At 41.7% G+C, this 22,484-nt stretch overlaps 1 protein-coding gene across 4 annotated transcripts in view; it reads left to right on the forward strand.

Moving 5' to 3' along the window:
- LOC106747405 (glucosylceramidase-like) overlaps positions 1-22,484 on the forward strand; it is a 141,753-nt gene that overhangs the window by 116,844 nt on the left and 2,425 nt on the right. The window contains exons 1-4 of one of the 4 annotated variants that reach the window (XM_014624920.1): positions 14,279-14,331; positions 20,185-20,269; positions 21,016-21,325; positions 21,519-21,784. In XM_014624920.1, the coding sequence (XP_014480406.1) occupies positions 20,197-20,269; positions 21,016-21,325; positions 21,519-21,784 (649 nt within the window). In that variant the 5' untranslated portion in view covers positions 14,279-14,331; positions 20,185-20,196. Of the gene's footprint in view, positions 1-14,278; positions 14,332-18,673; positions 19,055-20,030; positions 20,062-20,184; positions 20,270-21,015; positions 21,326-21,518; positions 21,785-22,484 lie in introns of those variants that run through there. The other 3 variants (XM_014624905.1, XM_014624913.1, XM_014624898.1) reach the window with 3 other exon arrangements.

Here is a 22,484-nt window from a genome sequence, read left to right on the forward strand (position 1 = left end):
TAAACGCGTCCCTGTGCACACTTAAAGCGGGGTTGATACGTAAAATTATTTTCTCCCGGGAATCCTCTTAAATTTCAGCTCCATATTGACGAAAATACTACTCTATAAAATTAGAAAACGACCGACACATTCCCGGAAGCTGAGATATTCATAACTGAAGAAGACACATTTTATATGTGTTCCTTGAGGTTAACCCTTTTCCTCCCACATAACACAAATTTTTTTTAACTTTCAACCTTATATCTTTTAACGAAAAAATCATATGAAAATTTATCAAATATCATTTCTTATAGATTTTGACCTCCTCTTTCGAATGCCGTTGAGAAATTTTACCCAAATCGTAAGCCGGAAAAGTTATAGGCCGTTTTTCCGAAAAATTAAGGCGTTGAGTCATGCAAGCTCCTCGCTCGTTATATTCTCCTGATACGATTCTGCCAAAATTTCGCGGCATCCGGAATCTATCGGGGTTTAGTTTGGTATTAGGGGAACAGGACCAGCGAGAAGCTTAAGGCGTTGAGTCATGCAAGCTCCTCGCTCGTTATATTCTCCTGATACGATTCTGCGTCATATTACAGCCCAAACTCCGGATGCTGTGTAATTTTTACAGAATTGTATCAGGAGAATATAACGAGCGAGGAGCTTGCATGACTCAACGCCTTAAGCTTCTCGCTGGTCCTGTTCCCCTAATACCAAACTAAACCCCGATAGATTCCGGATGCCGCGAAATTTTGGCAGAATCGTATCAGGAGAATATAACGAGCGAGGAGCTTGCATGACTCAACGCCTTAATTTTTCGGAAAAACGGCCTATAACTTTTCCGGCTTACGATTTGGGTAAAATTTCTCAACGGCATTCGAGAGAGGAGGTCAAAATCTATAAGAAATGATGTTTGATAAATTTTCATATGATTTTTTCGTTAAAAGATATAAGGTTAAAAGTTTAAAAAAAATTTGTGTTATGTNAAAATTTGTGTTATGTGGGAGGAAAAGGGTTAACCTCAAGGAACACATATAAAATGTGTCTTCTTCAGTTATGAATATCTCAGCTTCCGGGAATGTGTCGGTCGTTTTCTAATTTTATAGAGTAGTATTTTCGTCAATATGGAGCTGAAATTTAAGAGGATTCCCGGGAGAAAATAATTTTACGTATCAACCCCGCTTTAAGTGTGCACAGGGACGCGTTTATCTCGCAGGAAGAGAAAGAGGATGTAAAATCGCGACGAACGAAGCGAAAATGCGTCCGACAATGTACGACGGATTGTTATTCGGCCACGCGGTCATTACGCAACGTCGCGGCGACACATCGCGACACGTGTCAAGAGGAACGACCGACGTCGAAATGCGCCGCTTTCAGTCGCGCCGACAGATTGATGTATCATTGGCAGCCGTGGCACAAAGGGCTTTGGCCGATATCAAACAGATGAAATACCGTTGCAGATAGGCGAGAGTGACTTCGCGACTGGCTTTTCGTTGTTAATTGAATGCTCGCGGCTTGTAATTACATCGCTGCATCGTTACGTCTAATTATACCGCGCAAACGGTCGATGGTTGTGCGGTTATCGCGTTAATTGCGTCGACGAAAACTTGCGCGATCAAAATAATCGATACGGATAAAATTAAACACCTGCCAACCCCGACGAGTGTTCGCGTCTTCGCCGCGCGATGTGTACGGGAATAATCTCGCGTTAATCGCGAGAACAATTAACCTTTTAATGGCAAGGTTTCCAGAACGTATCTAGGAAGGTGGGGTCGGATCCGATCCCGTACTCTGTTTTGTTCATTTATTATCTAGTCAATATACAAAACGGGCAAAAGAAATTAATAATAACTGAAACTTCTTCCTCTGTTTGTTTGTAAGTTATGGAAAAAGTACGATAAAAAGTGCAATAAAAAATTTGTAAGTTATGGAAAGAGTATAATAAAAGTACAATAAAGTGAATTGACTTTAAATAATTAAAAAGAAAACGAAAAACACTTTGACTAATTGCCTCAGTCTGTAAGTACCAGATAATTGCCTCAGTCTCAAGGTTTTTAATATACTTATAATAATTAATATAGAATTATTAAATTAGCACAATTAATTAAAGTAATATGAAAAAAGAAAGGTTAAAAATAAAAAAAACCTTTTCTACATTGAAATCGTCAATTTCATCATCATCGTTAGATAAAATATTGCTATTCACGCTTCTGAGTAAGTCTCATTTGGATCTCTATCCAAATTTTCGTCAGAATCCTGTTGACATTTTATTTCTTGTACAATCACCTTAGGAGCGATAAACTGTGTTTCCCGTTCCATTAATGGAAAGAGGAAATTAAATGAAATTAAAATAATCAGAAAAATCTATGATGTCAATAGCAAAGTCAGGCCGACCACACCGTTAAAGAGTTAAAAAGAACGAGGGAGAAGGGAAGAAACGAGTCACATAAAGGAGTATCCCGATATGTAGCGGTGTAAAACGCGACATTCGAAAAATGTCCTGCGAGAGTAAACATAAATTCGCCGACACATCTCTGCCCCATTAATTCTCCCCTGCATCCACTTCCGTCCGTTCACTTGGCCGCTTCGTTGACCTATAAATAACATTAAGCAATCAAACCGGTACGTGGGACGTAATTCATCGCCGAAGTGGGATTCGCCAGGAGTGTCCCGGTCTTAACTCGACGCCGCAGCTCCTCGAGTGTTCTCCTCCGGTCCCTCGAAGATAGCACTATCGGCGCTTTACATGCTTGCTAGATCGACGATTCGCCCTCCGATAAATTCGGCACTTTTACGGATCATATCACCTTAACCATAAGTCGCGTAACCAGTGTCGCCTATAGGCTCGAGCACATCTGCGCCGTGAGATATTTTCCTGTACGCGCTCCCCCCCTCGAGATTCACGTCCCCCTTGTATTCCGTTAAATAAAAACGTAATATTTTTCTCGATCTTTGTTTGACCTTTGTCGAGTTTGGAACAACAGCCTTTTGATAACAGAATGATTAATTTCCAGAATAGACGGTAGGATGAGCAATAGAAGGATCGGTAGGAAAGGCCTGAATTAGCGGAAAGCAGGGCGCGCATTCTACCGAAACTCGGTGTTCAGTGATACCCCCCGAAAGCTGGGTTCATCGTTCTGGCTCGTCCCTGCGGCCGGTCCCACGTACTTCGACGTGGTCGACCCTTCGTCGTTTTATACAAAGCAAGCCGCGCTGCGGGGATTCCTCATTCGTATCGTAGCCACTTATCGAGCTGTCCGCCCGCCGGAACGAGCTGTTCAGCGTGCCGTTACAAAAGGCAGGACGTATGCCCCCGGCATCCAGCCGGGAAGCAATTTCGAGAGGATTCAGCCGGGACGTTCGCGCCGCCGCGCTGACGAGAAAACGAATCGCCCACGCCCGGCATTACGCGCGATCGGCCTCTTCGACTTATCTAAAGCCCAAGCCGCACAACCTCGGACCTGCATCTGATATGACGGCGCACCGAGGAGAGGATTCAGATTTAATAGATTTTATTGCATCCAAACAAACTTCACCATTGCCATGCTCCGAAGAAACTCATGTTCCGATTAATAAGTACGTTTGTTGGACTCTTCAACGAACACGTATCTTTATCTTAAATAAAGAAATTATTTGAAACGAAAGATAATTTTCTCACGAAGAAATTATTTGTTTCATCTTTACATATTTATTGCAACCAAATAATATTTTATTTGGTTGAAAGATATTATTTCAAATAATAGCGTTCTTTCCGTTAAGTAATAGCGTTTTCTTGAATAAGACAATAAAATGTTTACTCAAACAAATAATATTTCGTACAATATATGTTGTTTCTATGAAACAAATTTTAGTCGAATAAATAGAAATACTAAATATAAAGAAACCCTTTTCTCTGTGCAGAAATAAAGGTTTCTCTCGCCTCGATACATCGCGATGTTTACGTTGTCATATTCGTTCGCGTAATTGCGCTCGCGCAGATATGATAAACGATCGAAAGTTGAATCGTCTCATTAAAGAAAGTAACACGCCCAAAAAATAAAGCAAAGATGAGAAAAGGGATTCGAATTGAGATTTGGTATTCGACAAACGTAGGTATGTCTAAAAAAAAAAAGAGAAAAAAGAAGAAAAAGAAATCTATCCTGCCCCGACGTTTATTTAATTTGAAGGGTAATGATGCGAGTGGAGTGAAATGGAATTTCATGAATCGAGAAAGAGAGAGAGAGAGAGAGAGAGAAAAATAGCGCAGTGTTTTATATACATATATATTTATGTTCAGAATTTAATATACGTAATACGAGAAATGAATAATAATATTCCCATTAAAATTATAGCGAACATAAATCGCTTCCTCTCGCAGATCGAGTTATGTAACATGTATCGTGTAAAATGGCGAGCCCGAAAATCGAGATAGTCTTTTCTTCTTTTACTTTTTTACCTCTTTTTATTGATTGGGCATCGAACCCGACCGCATAAAAATGGTGCATTTAATCGGCTCCTTCGCGACGCTCTGATTTCACCGAACAGCGAAGTAGAATCGCTCGGCTACTCTGGGATATTCTACGTTAAAGCGCGTTATAAGAGGGACTGCGCTTTCGGTAGAACGAATAATCGAGAATAGCGCGAGAGCAATTTTAAGCTTGATTTATCGTCGATCTCCAAAGGAAATCGCGGTCCGCTCGGCGCCCGCAGGGTTCCGCACGGTGCGAGAGAAGAACAGGGTATCCTTAATCCCATAAAGGAAGAAGGTGGCGACGATGGGACACGAATTTTATTTTCGGCGAGGAGGAGATAACGATTCATCTCGCAGGCAGCTTCGGCGTATCGGCTTTCGATTTGCCGGCGGAACGTCTTTAAGGGACGGATCGAACGCCACTGAAATTTGCACTCGAATTATCGCCGGCCGTATCCAGTCACATCGATAATCCCGGATGCGACGAGCGACAAGAATTAATAAGAGGCCACATGCCACGGCGATATAAACAAAAACAACGTGCGAATTATTGTGACGCGCAAACACGTATGTTGTAATACTACTGATATAATACTGATATCGATATTTCTCTCTCAATATTGGATATTTTCGTATCGATATTTTCTTTAGATATTCGTATACCTATATCAGTACTATTTGTTTCGATATCTTCTCGATATCTCTTTCTATTCAAGCGATCGTCAAGATATCATGTATTTTTGCTTCATAAAAATTAATATAACGTGCAACCTGTGAGAATGTTCGAACACTTTCCTTTTGCTTCAGTAATCAGTAAATAACAGTAAAATTAACGTAACAGAAATTATGAGAAAAATAGGTTTTAAATCTATTTCTTCTCGTAATTTCTGTCACGTTAATTTTACGGTTATTTACTACTGATTACTGAAGCAAAAGAAAAATGTCCGGACACTTTTTACACGTTGATTACAAGTGTCATTTCGTGCGTACATATTATTTTATTTCTATATACTGTGACGTGGCGGCTCGGAGCGCCCGTCCCAAGGGCGAAGGCCCTATTGCAAGGCGAGTAGCGTGCTCATAGGAGCGCGCCGAATTAATGTTATTAGTTTTTTTTGTAGTTGTTTTGTTGAGTTAGCGAAGACCGCGCGCCGCGGGCGCGCGGTAGCGGTAGAGGTGAGCCCCGCGCCCCGACCGAATGTATACCCCGCTCCAAGGGGTCGGCGAGAAGAGGAAGAACGCCGACCGCCCAACGAAGGACCCCACCGCCCTCCGCTCTGAGATGACCGACGAGGGGCCGCTGCCGACACCACCGGGGCTACCTCTTCGACCCCTCAACGACGGTAGGGCCGGCGGGCCGAGGTCGCGCTCAGGACAACGGAGCCCGAAGCCGCGGGACCGCGCCGGGAAAGACCGGCGGGCTCGGAGGCGACTCGGGCACCGCCGGCAAAGATTCGGCTGCCGAAAAGGAAGGGGGAAGAGGTAGCGGCTCGTTACGACCTTGGCGGTTACAGAATTTTGGGAGAGTTTTCGTTAGCAACGAGTGAGAGCTGTCGTTACCGCGGAGAAAGAAATACCGTCGAAAAACATTTTTGAGCTATCGGACGACAGAATTGGAGCTACCGTTTCGCGCTTTCTGCTGTGGTGTCGGGCCAAAATTAGCGAGAAGTTGTGGCAGAGTCTCGAAAGTGGAGGACCTTTGGCGTCTACGAGCGATAGGGAGAACGAGCGGGCGAGCGAGCGAGAGAGAGAGAGAGAGCGAGAGGATTACCGACGAGGACCAGCCGCCCGGGAGCCCGCAATTGTAAGGCCGCCTCACCGCATTCTGTTATCGGTTAATTATATTTTGTGATTGGGGATTATCGTGGCGTGCGAGGTCCCGGCCCCTTGGCTCGACGGCCGGTCAGTACGCGAACGCGAGAAGCGGACGTCTCGGGTCCGCCGCGGCGAAGTAACGAGCGCGTTAAGTTGTATATAGTTGTCGCGGTATGAAATAAAGAGAAACGGGCGAAATACAGGAANAATAAACGCGAGTGCTATCGAGGTCGCTGTTCTTTTTCTTTTCTGTTTTTTTTTTTATTCGTGTGTTGGTCGCCGACTGACACCGGCGACCATACGGACCCCCCCGGCCTCCGACTTAAAATCACCCCGGAGCTGCCGGTCCCGATCGGGACGAACTCGGGCCGAGTGGCCGACGCGCGGACGGCGACGCCGACCGCGGGGCCCGTGGTTAGTGGGTGCGATACGCGCACCTGGCGCTCACCCGGACTCGTGGAAGTCCGGATTTAAGTAGCGGCCCGAGGTTCACCCGTCGGCGATGCACCGGCGACTCGGAGCGGCCGAGTCGCGAATAACGGTCGCAATACCGCGATCATTTTTGGCATGTGATTTCTCGCTTCTGACATAATCAAACACAAGGACACTCGTAGCAAGGATACGAGAGCCTTAAGAAATTTTTTTTTTTAGGCAGCAAACTGTAGAAAGTCTGATGAGGAAGGTAGAAATATTTATATACCATAGTAAGATTATTATATATAAACGCGTAAAACCCTTAAGTAGTTTGCAAGACCAATAACTCCCTAATTTTTATATTTCCTCTAATTTTAAGTTTTTCAAATTTTTATACCAATATCGGTGTCGATATTTTTGCTTTGATGCTGGTATCATTAATGATATCTATAGTCTCGATTACCCGTTTCAGTTCATTAGTATCGATACTTTCATGGTTCCATAACACTCCTACGCAGAAGAGATTATGCGAAACTCGTTATGTTGAGTCATCAAGTATGCAAAGTATGCGAGTTGACTTAAGACTCGAGTATGCAAAGTATGCGAGTTGACTCAAGACTTAGTCCGAAAAACACGATAGCGGCTCAACGATTGCGATAAACGTTAAATTCAACTTTGCCTTTGTTTGTTCAAAATAATTCACGCATGCCGATGAATAGTGAAACGCGAACGATAATGAAATATCTGCGTCTATTTCGTCTCCTCGCAAGCATGGAGCGTATCGGCGTAGTCGGCCGATTATCGTGAATTACCGCGAGCGAATCATTTTCTCGCGGCCGGAAGGGTTTTCATTTTGGCAGCTCGGTATTTGAGGCGAAACTCGAGGCGAATGTCGGCGAAAACGACGGTTTTATGGTTAAACAAAACACGCATCCAAGTCACGCCCGAAGCGACTATACAAAGCAGCTGTCGGCGGCGATAGAGCGCGTGTTATGACGACGGCTCGATTCCGTCTACCTTCGCATTTTTCCCGCAATACCGCACCGTAATGCGAACTTCCACGTTCAACATGTTTGCCGAAATGTCCGACCGCGAGTCGTGAATTTAATGCGCGCGGTCGGCGAAGAAACATCACGAACACCGCAGTTCCCTGCCGGCGTGCGATTATCGCGGAATGCAAAGTGCGCAGCACTGCGAAATGCCATCGATCAAGCCGCTTTTCGAGATTTCGCGCGGTGATTCGCAAAGAGGAGACTCGACACCTTCGTTTCTTTCTTTAATAAAATAGATGAGATTTTGCATCTCTCGCCGCGGATTTGAATATCGTGAGAATCGTCCCAGCATTTCACCTTTGGTTCCTTTATCTCTACTCAAAGCGATACAAGGTTGACGTATTTTTTGCGCTATAAATAAAGACTCTTGATAAGGAGCAGCCTCGTGATATGTTTCTTTTTTTCACGACAATTGCTATACGAGGAAAAATAATTTTGCTAGCACGGTTACTATGCGGACGGCAAAACGATTCGTTAAAAATACTAATTGCTGTTCACTGAGTCGTTTTGCTGAATCTACAAATTATTTCTAGCTGTAAGAACAAATTGGTAGGGAAAACACGGTGATATTATGGCTTTATACAGTGCAGTCGAAGAATTAAATGAATATAGTTTATAGCAAATAACATCCTAAAAGAAGAATTCGAATGCAAAATTGGCAAACCTGGCGATATCTTATCATTTTCTGTTACATAAAGCGAAAGTAAAACAAGAAAGAAAATAGAAACAATGTAGAAGCATGAATTAGCGGATATTTAAAATAGATACAATATAATATATGACTATCAAGTATATCGCATTTTCGTCTTGATATTTTTTCCTCGATAATAATTAATCACGGATATCATAAGTGCCGTCATAAGTATTCGGTTGCATTATTACAATACACGATACGAATATAAATAATCACTGTCTATTATTCATTGTCGGTCTCTGTTACGTGCATTATTCGCAAGGAATATACTCACGACAAATTATTTTACGAATCACTTTAGAATAATGTTTCTCGTGAATAAATTATCGAAATAATTTGTAAAAGTTCACCACTCTTCTTTAGGTCTTATTTCGGCGATATTGTTAGAAGAGATACACTTCGAGAGATGCGCTTCGTTATTTCTCTCGATTCGAGTGTTCGGTGCGTGTCACAAGTCTAGTCTCTTTTTTCGCAAGTTTTCGTTTGATTTCCATCGGTAGTCGAAAGGCCAGAATTCTTCACACAAACACACACCCGGCGTTACGAAAATCTCATCCCTCTCTGTCATATTCTCGTCCCACGCCGGATCATCGGATACACGTGTCCGCGTATGTTAATACGATTCCACGTACATCGGCGCCAATTTCGGCATTATAAAGAGACGAACGACCGGATGCAGTCGATAAAGCGAAGTGAACACAGCACACACAGGAGGGACCGTTCGCTTCGGGGGAATGAAATAAACTCGCAAAATGCATCCCCCACCCGGGTAACACTCTTCCGTTCTCCCTCTCTCTCTCTCTCTCTCTCACACTTTCTCTTTCCTATTCTTTTTTTTCTTCGATACGACGGCCGCATGTGCAACCGACAACATCCGCATACAGGCAGCTGCGGTTAACGGTTCAATCTGCTGATTTCAATAATAACGTGAAATTTACATCTCCCGAGCACAGCCGGAAAACGAATTACGCGAGATACGAACGGAATTCCCGACGAAGGGCTCGGCAACGCGTGGTGCAACGCGTGCGGTTTCGCGCGCGATTCCATCGATTATTTGCCGGGCGACGACGTCGTCCGTTATTCGTCGCGAATGGCATCATAAGTCCATATTGTGCCGCTCACGCGGCCCCAGGGATTTTGCATATTTTCACGAGCAGGATAGGAACGGATTCGCTGAATTATCGGCCGAGCAGCTATCGCAAGCACAATACGTCGTCCGGCTAAATAACGCAAATCGAACGAATTCCGGCGAAATTTTCCGACGGATAAGTGACGACGCGCGAGTTTCGCGCGAATCACGCGCGTTCGCGCCAATGAGCGCGCCGTTAATGTGATTCGCGCCTTTCACGCGTTGTTATTAATTTCGGTAATTTCTCCCGACGAGCGCGCGAATTTGCATACCGATTCGCATCAGCAGCTGCGTGCCGTATCGTTGATAAAAATCCATCCACCGGTGTGCGGATCGCGAATCTAAAGGACATTCACCGCTCACCGGAGCGAGGTCTCGCAATTATTGTCCCGTGAAATTATCGTTGAAATTACCGCGACACATGAAAATTGCGAGTTTCATTAACGAGGAAGGTTAAACAAACACGGGGGGATAAGAGAGACTGTGATACATTTTATCGGCTTTATCGGCACAATGTTATCGTTCTTATTCGCGCAATCTATTGGACACGCGCGTATTGGAGAGAGGCGATGTTAGCTAGGCGACGCACGCACGCACACATGCACGCACACACAAACACATGCAAGCACATACACACTCGCCGCTATCGCGACAACGTTCGCAGAGCTTGTCCCGCACCCGCCTATTCCTAATTGCGGTGAACAGTTTGTCATATATGGCACGGATTTCCGTGTCGATCGTGCCAAACCCGTCCGGTGGTTTATATTAAAATATATACATACATACATACATATATACATACATATATATATATATATATATATNATTATACCGCCGTGTCAGTCGTGCACGGTATCACTGATGTGTAACAAAATCGTGCAAATTTGCGCAACAGACCGTGGCGATACGCCGTTTATCACGTTAAGACCCGGCCGGACAAATGTCTATTAGCGTTGATCCCAATTAATTAAATTTTCTTGCTTTGTACACACACACACACACACACACACGCACACACACACATACTTGGAGCAGGCCGAGATAACGGCTTCTGAATCAAATCTACTTGACTTCACTTCATTATATTAATTTCATTTTAATCTCCCACGCCTCTCTATCTCTCTCTCTCTTTTTTTTGCAAAACAAATATTTTGTCCTCTCCTACTTTAGTCTCGACCAAACGATTTATTTTCCCATATTTACTTGTGACGTTGATACTCTCCATAAATTTAAAAGTTACATCTCGCTGAAGTTCCGTGGCATTACAATTACTCTCCCCCTCCTCTCTTCCATACTACTTATCTCGCAATGCATACGCCGCCGGCAAAACCGGCGGAAATTCATATCCTCGTCACTCACATTCCGCTCTCTTTACGCGTCACGGAAAGTTGTTTGTTTAGCGAACGCGGATTGTATAATCTATCGGACAAGCGTTTAAGAGCTCTCTCTCTCTCTCTCTCGCGCGCGCACGCGCAAACGAAGCGGCTCTGTGCGCGTGGCAAAAACCCATTTGTAATTAAGAGACGTAATCGCGACGAGAGACACACGGCGGACACGCCGCTTCGTGCGGGAATCTATGAGGGTTCAACACGTACGTCGCGCCGAGCGAAATTGCATCGCGCCGTACATCCGCGGGTATCTACTCGCATATATGCCGAAAACGCGGGCGTGCAATCTGCATTCGCGCACGTGCCAAGGGGTATCAGGGCGCGCGTCCTTAGTGTTTTCAATTTCCTGCGTTTCGGCGCGCCGGGAGGCGGAGACGTGTGTGGCGCGCGGCACGTTCTGTTCATCGACGTGCGGCTACGTGACGGAAATGACGAATTCGCCCCGTAAATTTCGTTGCGTTTCGCAAAAAGCCGAGATATCCTTGGCTCTTGGATGAAGGGTAAGCGTCTCCTTCCTTCTTTCTTGGGGTGAAAGACGCACACGGCGCTGTCCAGACAGCTACGCGCGCGCGAGAGACCGCGAGACACTCAGCCGGAAAGACGTATCGCTTCCTGCAAAATTGAATATGTCACACTTCTCAAATCCTTACACCTTTATCTCGCCCGTCGTGAGCCCCCACCGTCGTTTCCACCGTCGACGACGACGTCGAGAATGTCGACGTCGTTCTTCCTTGCCGGTTCGTCCCAAACGAAATTGCGTCCCGCGGGCGGAAGTTCAACTAACATATACGTCTTCCTCCACGACTATGATCGTCGAGGAAACGTCCGTCCACCATGGAAAGCGCGTTCTCGCGTGCAGGGTTAGATTCGCTGAAGTGATAAGTTAGACGACGCAGGAAAGGCACGCTCGAGAGCCGAATCTCGCCGCGTCCCCGCGTTCTGACGCGTTTGAATATTCATCGGGTGTATTTTGTAACCAGAATAACGCGAGTCTGAATCTTCGTCGGACGTAGGGAAATTCGGAGGAAAGAAATAAGAGTGAGGTGTCCCCCCTTTTCGTTTATTACCGAGGTAAAAGGAGTTTCCCCGGCGATCTAATACCCGTCACAGGTTTTTACGACGAGCCCAATGCTGGGTCAGTAAAATCAGTAGGGGTAGGTATATTTTACGCACTTTAGAATTCCACGTTCTCTCACAAACAAATGGAAAGGCTCGTTCTTGAAATAATAACGTATTCATTTAGTTAAGCTCTTCATTAAACCGAATTCAAAATCAAAGCAAACATAAAATCTTACAATTCTTTGTAACTTAACAAAGAGGAACGTAATTCAGCATTTTTTCCCCCCACTCTCGGGGTAAGTGTGCGCACGGATGTGGGACAATTGAGTTTACAATTTTAACTGTACAAATCGTGTACAAAAACGTCTCTTTCGTAGATTGAACATCGCATATGCCACCATTTTTGCATTCTACTCGCTCTTTCAGAGGTAGTTCCTCAAATTTTCCGTGGCAAAGTGAATAAAAATACTTATCTCCAGTATTTTTCCCTTTATTCTGTGAGCGTTTCTTGAAACTAATGTCAGAAGATCACTTGATTATTATTATAGCGACTACTTCTCTCATAAATATTTTTTTCCTCTATCTCTGTCTCCTTTGTTTTTTTTTTTTACAGCTTATCCCCGCATATACTTATCCCCGTATACTCGCCCCGAGCGCATCTTTTTCTGGAGAAAATTCCAACCTCTAATCTATAAAGTAACTTGGTTTTTTAATTTACTCTTGTTTTATTTTCTCCTTCTTTCTTGTCAAAAACATTGTCAAATGATATAACTTTCATACAAATATATATTTTATTCTTTCATCGAGAAATAAAAATTTTAAAGGCAAGATCACGAGGTACGACGAAACTTTTAAGAAAAACGTGACCCTTCTTTCATATTTTCGTATTTCTATCTATTGCAAGTAAACGCTGCGCTCTGACGTACGTCTAACTTTCTTCGCTTCGAGATGACGACTAAACTTCACAGATACCCTCCGCGCCTTCTACACAAAGTTGCAGGCACTCACCCGTTGCGTACGATTATCCCGACTGGCCCAGTACTGGTAACACTATTGATGCAGTAGTGATGGTACTGGATGATAACTTCGGCCCGATATTGACAGATGATATTGGCAGCCGTAGGTAACCAGTGCTGACTCTGCGTTGGCTTAACAATCCATTACTATCCATTACTGTCCCAGTATTAATTGCCAAGATTGCGTAATATTGTGAAGAACACTGGCCCGATATAAGGCCGGTACTGGTTAGCACAGTACCGACGTAGCGATGGCACATAACTCTATTATTTAACAGAAAGAACGCTATTATTTGGAATAATATCTTTCAACCAATTAAAACATCATTTGGTTAAAATAAATATGTAAAATGAAACGAATAATTTCTTTACAAAAAAATTATCTTTCGTTTCAAACGAATTTTTTATTTAAGATAAAAATACATATTCGTTGAGAAGTCTAACGATCGTATTTATTAATCGAAACACTAGTTCCTTTGGAATATGCCAATGATGAAACTTGTTTGGATGTAAGAAAATTTATCAAATCTGAAGAAATCTCTTTCTCAGTCTACTTAAGATAGATGACGAAATTTCGATCGAGGCTGTGAAAAATGCGGTCAATTCGATAAATCGATGCTGAGCAGTGACACTTCCACGTAAATGCGCGTTACTCGCCCATGTAGTAGTAACTAGCTAGATTTTGTTGCGACAGCATACAATTTTCCGTGCCATCAAATAATTCTTTTCCGCGCAACGTTCTCGCGAAACAACATTTAAGCTAAAGAGAAAAAGAGAGAGAGAGAGCACGAAGGCTGATTTGTGTGTCGAGGTCCCTCCCTTCCTAATTCGTATCATTATTCCGTGCATCGTGCTCTAATTTACATTCGAGCGAGAGTTCCTCGAGACGGACGGACGGAGGATAAACGTCACGCGTATTAACTCAGAAGCATAAGAATAGCATGCGGTCTGCAGTCACGCGCAGTCCACCATCGCAATTAGAGCCTAATTACCTACCCGCCCACTCAACTCCGTTACGAGAGAGCAGCGCGGAGGAAATATTCATCCTAGAATACGGTACATGAAATTTCTCTGTAATGCAAATACACGAGGTGCGCGCGCGCACATTGCCATCGACGATGCGCCGATGATAGTATATACATAACGTGCTTATCTACGCGTTGCGTGCGTGGATTAGCGCGTGTACGTGCACACGAGATGCAGGTAGTGGTGGGCGGTGGGATTGCTCTGCAATGCCACGTTCGCAGCTATACAGTCTCTTTTACCGTTCCTTCGGGTCTCGTTCGTACTTCGCTCAAATTCACGGCGTTACGTAACGGCAGCCTGATTTCAGAACAGGTACATAGAAGAAAGGCCGGGGCCGAGGGTGCGGGGAGGGTGGAGACGCGGCAAAAAGCTGCGGTCGTAAGCGCAGTGTGCGATATTTCGCGGGAACAGGTTAATTGCAAAAAACTACTTCGCGCGCCGAGACGTAACGAGGATAGTGTTCGATCCGTCCGGTAATCACCTCGATTAACTGTGCGACAGTGACGTAACCGAGCCGTGATTCCTCCCCGATGAATCGCGGCAACATCGAGGCGCACACGTCGGGGAGCTCTTTATCACGAACGTTTACTCAACTCGCGCACTTCATTCGCCGCAGTGTTTGTATGATTTTACGATTAATATTTGCTGCAAACATACATGCATATTTCGCACTTCTCGCACGGAAGGTTAAATTAATGGAAAAAACAATCGTTGAATTAACGTGACAACAAGCCGAACGAACGTTTTCGCCAGAGTAAAAACAGAATTTTTAGCTCTTGTGAATCCAATTCCTCAGGACCAGAAATTCTGTTCCCTTCAAGTGAAACGCATTCGGTTTGTTCATTGGCATGTTAATTCAATCAATCTCTTTCCTCCGTGTAAAATGCAAAAAATGTAAAGTCTGCGTTACGTCCAGCATGCGTTCAATCGAACTAAATCAAATTTGAGAGAATCGCGAATATTTCTCTTTTAATCTATACATTACAATCGAATATCTATCAATACAATAATCAAATATCTAATATGTTTTACTTGACATAAGTAACATTTATAAATTTCCTTCTCCTGTCAATAAATAAAATCTAATAAAGTCACTTATCCACGGGCGAAACTTTTTATTTTAAACATCAATAAAATATGACGTAATAAATCGAAAATAAAACGGCCGTTCGGTCTACACGTGAACAAAGCTTTGAAATTCGCGGATACAAGTAACCAAACGTCAATCAATCCTTCACGCCGACCCTCATTATCTCGTAGACGGCCGAGAGTTGTCGATTGAATTATGTTGTTATCCTAATATCATTTTCTAAATATCGATATCTCTTGGCACAACTCTGATAACTCTACATTCGTATCGTTGGGACACTGCAAAAACACACGTCCCGACGATACGAATCTAGACAGAGTTATTGTGGTAGTAAGGGATCTATCTGAGATTATCGAATAGTATTTTTAACCGATATTTTTCACACTCTAACTGACTTTTTGACAAACAAGTCTCATTGAATAGCTCGTTCACTGGCTGAATCAATTTTGAGGGAAATAAAGCGCTATTTACGACGAGATTTACGAACTCATTATTTCAGTGAACGATATCCGATAGAACAATACTTGGACTTTCTCTCCTTAGAAACGAACTGAAAGGAGGAGCTTTAATTCGTGGGAACTACTACTGCCAATACAAGAAATAAATAATCAACAACGAATTATACAGCCGTAAATTCATTCGAAAGAATATAACCGAAGGGAGTTATGCTTAATTACAAGAACAATTATCTATAATTCACGTAATGGAATAACTTCCTCGTGCATCTCGTCGAGATTGAAATTCCGTCATGTAACTAAAGCAGACGTCGGTTTTAAAGGACGCCCGTGCTCTCTGGCGCTACGGCATTCATAGCGTAATTACGAAGCCGCGTGTTCCAGGACGTTGTGATATTTAATTTAATACAACAGGTCGTTGTAGATTTCCCGTTTACAACGTATCGTGTGCAGTGAACACGTCTGACTACTACTGACAGTAATTGCCGTCTAATTGATCTGAAACCTTACTTCCGTAAGCCGGCACAGAGAATCTTTGGGTGGTTCAGTTAGTTATTAAGCTAATGTATCAGGAGGATATTAAATTAAGTGCCGTATACAAGAATATATGACGTATTCATTAAGGAAACGTAGGAAATTACAAGGGAAAACCAGAAAACTTCCAAAAATACAACCGATAATTATGAAAAACTTCTAGAAGTGATATTTTTTTTCCGACAATCAATTTAATCAATAATTATGAGAAACGCGTATTTGGAAGCGGATTCAGCTGGTCGAAAATTATTAAGGCGCCTGGGTAATCGCTGCAACTATCCTTGTTTGACGTCAGAAGCGAGAAAACGCATATCAGAAGAATTCTTGCGTTTTACGTGCATTGGTTCAAATAAAAAGATACACTAACAAAATGACATTTGTGATCGATTTAATACATTTATAAAATTATCCGTGCACTTTTCTTTTATTCGAACAATCATTGAACAGCCGCAAAATTAATTGTTAATTTTACGATTATTTATTGCTTGTTCGAACAAAAGAAAAGTGCACGGACAATTTTACAAGTGTATTGAATCACAAATGTTGTTTTGTGAATATATCTTTTTATTTGAACGTAAAACGCAAGAATTCCTGACATATTTTTTCTCACGTTCTGACGTTATCAAGAATAATTGCAGCAATTACACAAAAGCCTTAATAACACTCAATATAGTAAATGGTAAAGCAGCCACAAGTGTACACGGTGTAAGCGGGCATAATAACCTTAACATTTACTAGATTTAGTGACAATAACACAGAACACATCGTAGTAACGCTAACACTAAAACGAAAGTTATTCATCGTGAAAAAATCGATTAATTTTGTACAGCAATAAAAAAGTAATGACATACAATAAATATTGCATGAAATAATTAATTAAATGTCCCTCGATACACGTTTAATAATAATTTACACATATCTTATCGTTGATATCGTTCTATGGCATTTAGGACATCTAAATATTTTACGTAACCCGAAATACGCGTGAGAGACAGTTGCTTCGTTTATCATTAACTCCGATGAAAATTACTGATAATTAATCTGCTTCAATGTCCATAAGTGAGCGTCCACATATTTGGTCGTGTACACAAACCCCCCATGCCATGTTATTTCAAACGTGAATGCTTCCGTTCATGTCGAGTTTATATTATTTTGTGTATAAAAAAAGTTAGACTCTTCATAGTATATATGTACAAGTACGCTATTACCGTTAATATAATGCCATATATAAGCGCCGAGTTTTTTGTATATATATGTTACATATATAAATATACATATAAAGTTATATATCATTCGATATATATCGCATATATAATTCGATGAAAGCACAAATTCCGGGAAAAAATCTTTAATGATGTGCAAATTTTTCAAAAATACTTCTGAAAAATGTATCTGTAAAATATGATAAATATGGTAAATGATGAATTTGCACTACTTAAATGTGCATTTATTTGCATAGATTAGCATAGATACATCGTCGATTACGGTCAATAGAACATTCAATTTCCCGTGAAAATTATCGCGAGAAATACGTCGAATGTCGAGTTTACATATTCTCCTTATGAGATAGAATTTGTTTCTTCCTTTTCTGATTACGCCTCTTATTAGGTTGGTGCATATGAAATGTCGGATTCTTAAGTGATTGTATAAAACTGTATATCTTTCTTCAAAAGCTGTTTATTCAATCAAAGTATGCTCCATTCGCTTCAATACACTTCTCCCAACGAGATTTTAAAGCGTAGATGCCTGTCTTAAAAAAATTTTGGTCTTTAGAATTAATAAACTCTGATATCGAGTTTTTTAGACTGTCTTCATTTTCATGGTGTTTGCCTCTTAAAAACAGCTCTAAATGCTTGAAAAAATGAAAATCGGTCGGCGAGAGATCCGGTGAATATGGTGGATGCTGCAAAACTTCATATTCCAGTTCGTTCAGTTTCGCAATTGTTTTGTGCGATGTGTGCGGCCGAGCGTTGTCATGGAGCAGTAGCGGGCCATGCCGATTCACAAGCGATGGGAGTACAATTTGGTGTCTCAATATCGTTGTATGGTCAACTTTCATCCTGATAGCAAGTTCCCTCGTGGATACGGCTGGATCCGCTTCCACTAGAGCCTTCAGGTCATCATTATTCACAGACGTTTTGGGTCTTCCGCGCGGCTCATTTTGCAGTGAAAAATCGCCAGTCCGAAATTTTTCGAACCAACGCTGCACTTTCCGATTGTTAACCGTATTCTCCCCAAACGCTTGGTTTATGTTGCGTGCAGCTTTTGCAGCACTATTACCAAGTTTGTACTCATATAAGAAAATGACGCGAATGTCGGCAGAATTCATATCGGTAATAAACTCAAAAGAAATAAAAAAGGGAAGACCTTCGAGAAAACCTATTTTGTTGAAATGAGTCTCTGGCAATGGACAATACGAGTATGAATGAGGTTATGCCAAATACAAAAGTATAACGAAAACAGGGAGGAAAACGTCCGCATGTAAAGAGAATGCGACATTTCATACGCACCAACCTAATACAAATTTCAGGAAAATATAGCAGAGAAAACTCCGACGGCGCTTTACGAGACACCAAGCGAATATTACACAAATCTGTTTTGTTAAGAGACGACAGATTCGCGAAAAAATTCATTTAACGACTCGACAATTATCTTGAGAACAATCTCAGTCTTGTATTTCGGTTATTTTCGAATACAGTGCGAGTGCAACTTTCGCAACGTTTCTTTTGAGCTGGCTTTGTTACCCAAATTTTATACTAATGGCATGTGCATTGGTTAAAATGTTATTACTGATAAATACATCGCTTATCTAAAGTATCTTCGCATATCCCGATAGCGAGGGGAACTGCAAACTCACGTTGCATTAGTCTGCCATCGTCAGCGAAACGTTACAGAACGAAGGATAGAGGTAGCTTATGTTTTGCGACGTTTGAGAGACTGTCAAAGAGATATTCAGGTACGACAAATACACAAATACACAACGTCAAAATTGCGCGCAATGTGCCAAATAAAGCACCTTATCGTACGATAACGAACTGTAATGCGCAAATCATTTTCTCAGACAAAATATAACCTTAATCATCGAACAGTAATCAGCCCAATTTCTTGGTTCCCAGTTGAGATTCAGAATTCAATCCTGCTGGAATTAATCAATTTCACATTCCGTACAATCTCGCCTATCGTACTTTCTACATTTCTTCGAGCGAAATTCCATTTGAAAAACAGAGCGAAAGTCGAAACCTCGAAGTCGAATGATTGTGATTCACTCATATATAGTAAATTCTTCTACTCTAACTCGCCGAGTAAATATTTTCATTCGAAATTGAAAAATGAATCAGATGTACTCTACAATCACTGGAACAAATTTAGTCGAACCGATTAAAATATTTATTCATATAAACGAAGAGTTTATTCTGTGATTTGTGGTGAATATTGGTAATATATATTCTTGTGATTTCGAGCAGCAGGTATTTTCATATTCTTACTAGTTTCATTTCATATTCTTACTATCGCTTTCGTCGAATTATATATATATATATATATATATGAGTCACTTAATTTTAAAAGCTTAAATATATAAAAAATAAAGGTAAATAGAAAGAAATGTTCCAGATAAAAGTTATAAAGTTTGGAGGGAAGTATAAGTGTAAGAAAAGTTGGTGACTTTAATTTCGTAGTATAGCCAATAATTCGAGATTAACTTCATTTTTTTAACAGAATCATAGAGTTTTTTTTTCTAACACAAATCGATTTCTCTATTTATTCTGTACATAAAAGTATTTGAGTAAGATCATCGAAAAGTGAATACTTTTCGAGATATTTTATTTTTTATTCTCATATATCCTCAGCGTTGTTCATATATGTGCTGGTAGCGCATATACTGAGCAAGGCAACGTTACATCGCGTAGAACTGAATTGGCGCTCGAGCGGCTCACAACGATTATCATCGCAGATGTCAATATCGTGGGTTAACGTGTCGAGCAGTGGTGACAAGTCGATAGCAAAAATATTGTCATAGCTATACATAGGTTGCGCGAGCGTTCCTCTTAATAGCCGTGTATCGTGATAATTATCATACATTTGCAGATCGGCAATTGTATGTTCTTTACGTTGCCTGGGATGATGCGTGCGGTGATTCTTCTTCTGATCGCTGCGTCGGCTGCGGTAAGAGGTAAGTAACATTTCTCAATTATATTCTAGTTTCATTTCTTTTTTAAAGCGCAAACTCCGTCGTCTTCCGAAAAAAAGGAAATTCCGCGCATTTCATGTTATCGACACTTGCATAATGCAACAACTTTCCTTATATAAATTCGAGGGACTTACAAATCATGCACAGTAGGTCGTCAAAAATAGAAAGGAAATACCGTCGCCGTATTACAAAGTCAGATATCATAACGTTTTCGACTTACGTGCAATGTATGCGACCTTATTGAAGATTATCAATTCACTCCGCGTTTCTTTGTCGTCACTGAATCATCGCGATGTTAATTGCCTTCGTCTTGACCCGACGGTTATCTTAGTCACGTTCGAGCTATTCTCTCGTGGAAAGTGGCATAAATTTCGTCGTGAATCCTAATGAGATTCGTCGATGTGTCGATCTCGTGGTGAGATTTTCGAAACTGCGCTTACGACACTTTAAGGATAAACGACTCGCCCGAATTCGCAAGTCCGCGCAAGTACAATCAACGCCGTAGCGGACGGACTTAATTTTGCGACGGGAGTTACGACTAAAATTTCCGATTCCTCCCTACACCCCTCTCCCTTTCTTCTCCTCCGTCCGACAGCTCGATGCTCGATATTCCGAGAGCTTTTCGATACGAGGACCCTCCGTCTCGTAGTGGCGAACGCGCCGACGAAGATAAACTCGCGGGGCATTCGTTTTGATCGCCTCCTCCTCCCCCGTGTATTCTGTTGCAGGTGATGACTGCATACGTCGTAAGGTCGAGTACGGAATCGTATGCGTTTGTAACTCAACGTATTGCGACTACGTGCCGGATGTACAAGTGCAGGAGAATCAATACGTTACGTACACCTCTACCGAAAGTGGCCAAAGACTGAATATTTCGATCGGAAACTTCTCCAACGGATACTCGTCCTGCGATATTACCATCACAGTGGACACAAGTAAAGCATTTCAGGAGATATTTGGATTTGGCGGAGCGATGACTGACGCTGCCGCGCTCAACATTCGAAATCTTCGTGAACCGACACAGCAAAAGCTGATCGAGTACGTGCGATTATGGAGTCAATCAAAACAATTAGAGCCGATTCCCGATATATGGTCAAAGCACGGTCAGATTACACTCTTTGGTCACGTCCGACGATCTTTCGTCGATCAGTCATGCGGTAGTCCATCCGTGTCAATACTTTGTTGTTGAAGCGCTTTCCAAGTCTTCGCTTATTAAAGTCACTTTTTTCAGAGCATATTATGGTGCCAAAGGTAGCCGATATACCTTCTGCCGCATACCTATGGCAGGTACTGACTTCTCGACGAGACCGTACACGTACGCCGACACGCCCGGCGACCTTACGTTGTCTAATTTCAGTCTCGTGGAGGAGGATAATTACAAGATCGGTTATTTGCACGATATGATGAAGATTATGCCCAATCGGGACGATATGAAAATATTTACTACCTCGTGGTCCGCGCCAGCGTGGATGAAAGACACCAACAAAATAACATGGGGTAATTTCGGCATGATAACATATGTCTCATTTACGAAAAAGAAGAAGATAAAGAAAGAAGAAAAGAACAAAATAATCGAGTCCTCGCTTCCGGAAGCTGCATTACCAAAATTGCATGTTTTTTTTTTATCAAAATTTAACTTACAAGAAATCTATCAATTATCCAAAATCGATTTGATTCTCCTTGAAATATGTTGTTAAATTTTAGATCCAAAGATTTAAGACATATACTTCTATCACACATGCTTAAACTAAGAAACCACGAGATATCTAAAAAATGTTTTAGATGGAAGTTTCTTATGCACGCGTTTAGTTTCCTATCAGATAACTGTTATCTTTAGTTGCTTCTTTCGAGGATGAATATACGAATGTATCGAATCGCGCCTAATCAGATATTATTTCGACATATATCGTGTAAAGCAAGTATAAATTAAATAACAGCGTGTCTATAAATATTCTCACGTAACAAGCATATATTCATAAGTATAATTAAACTATACTGATATATGATACGTATGCGCGCAATGTGTTCAACATTAACATAACATTAACATTATGAATTCCATTAGCTTAATTAGCTTCAAAGCTTTTATTTCACCCCTTAGAACTAAGCTTGTGAATACGAATTAGAAGTATACATGTCTATTAGATTTTTGTATTTAACAACATATTTTCAGAAAAATTAAATCAGTTTCATACCA

Source organism: Dinoponera quadriceps, unplaced genomic scaffold (genome assembly GCF_001313825.1).
Source record: "Dinoponera quadriceps isolate SergipeBrazil2010 unplaced genomic scaffold, ASM131382v1 scaffold167, whole genome shotgun sequence".
In the NCBI taxonomy this organism is placed as follows: Eukaryota; Metazoa; Arthropoda; class Insecta; order Hymenoptera; family Formicidae; genus Dinoponera; species Dinoponera quadriceps.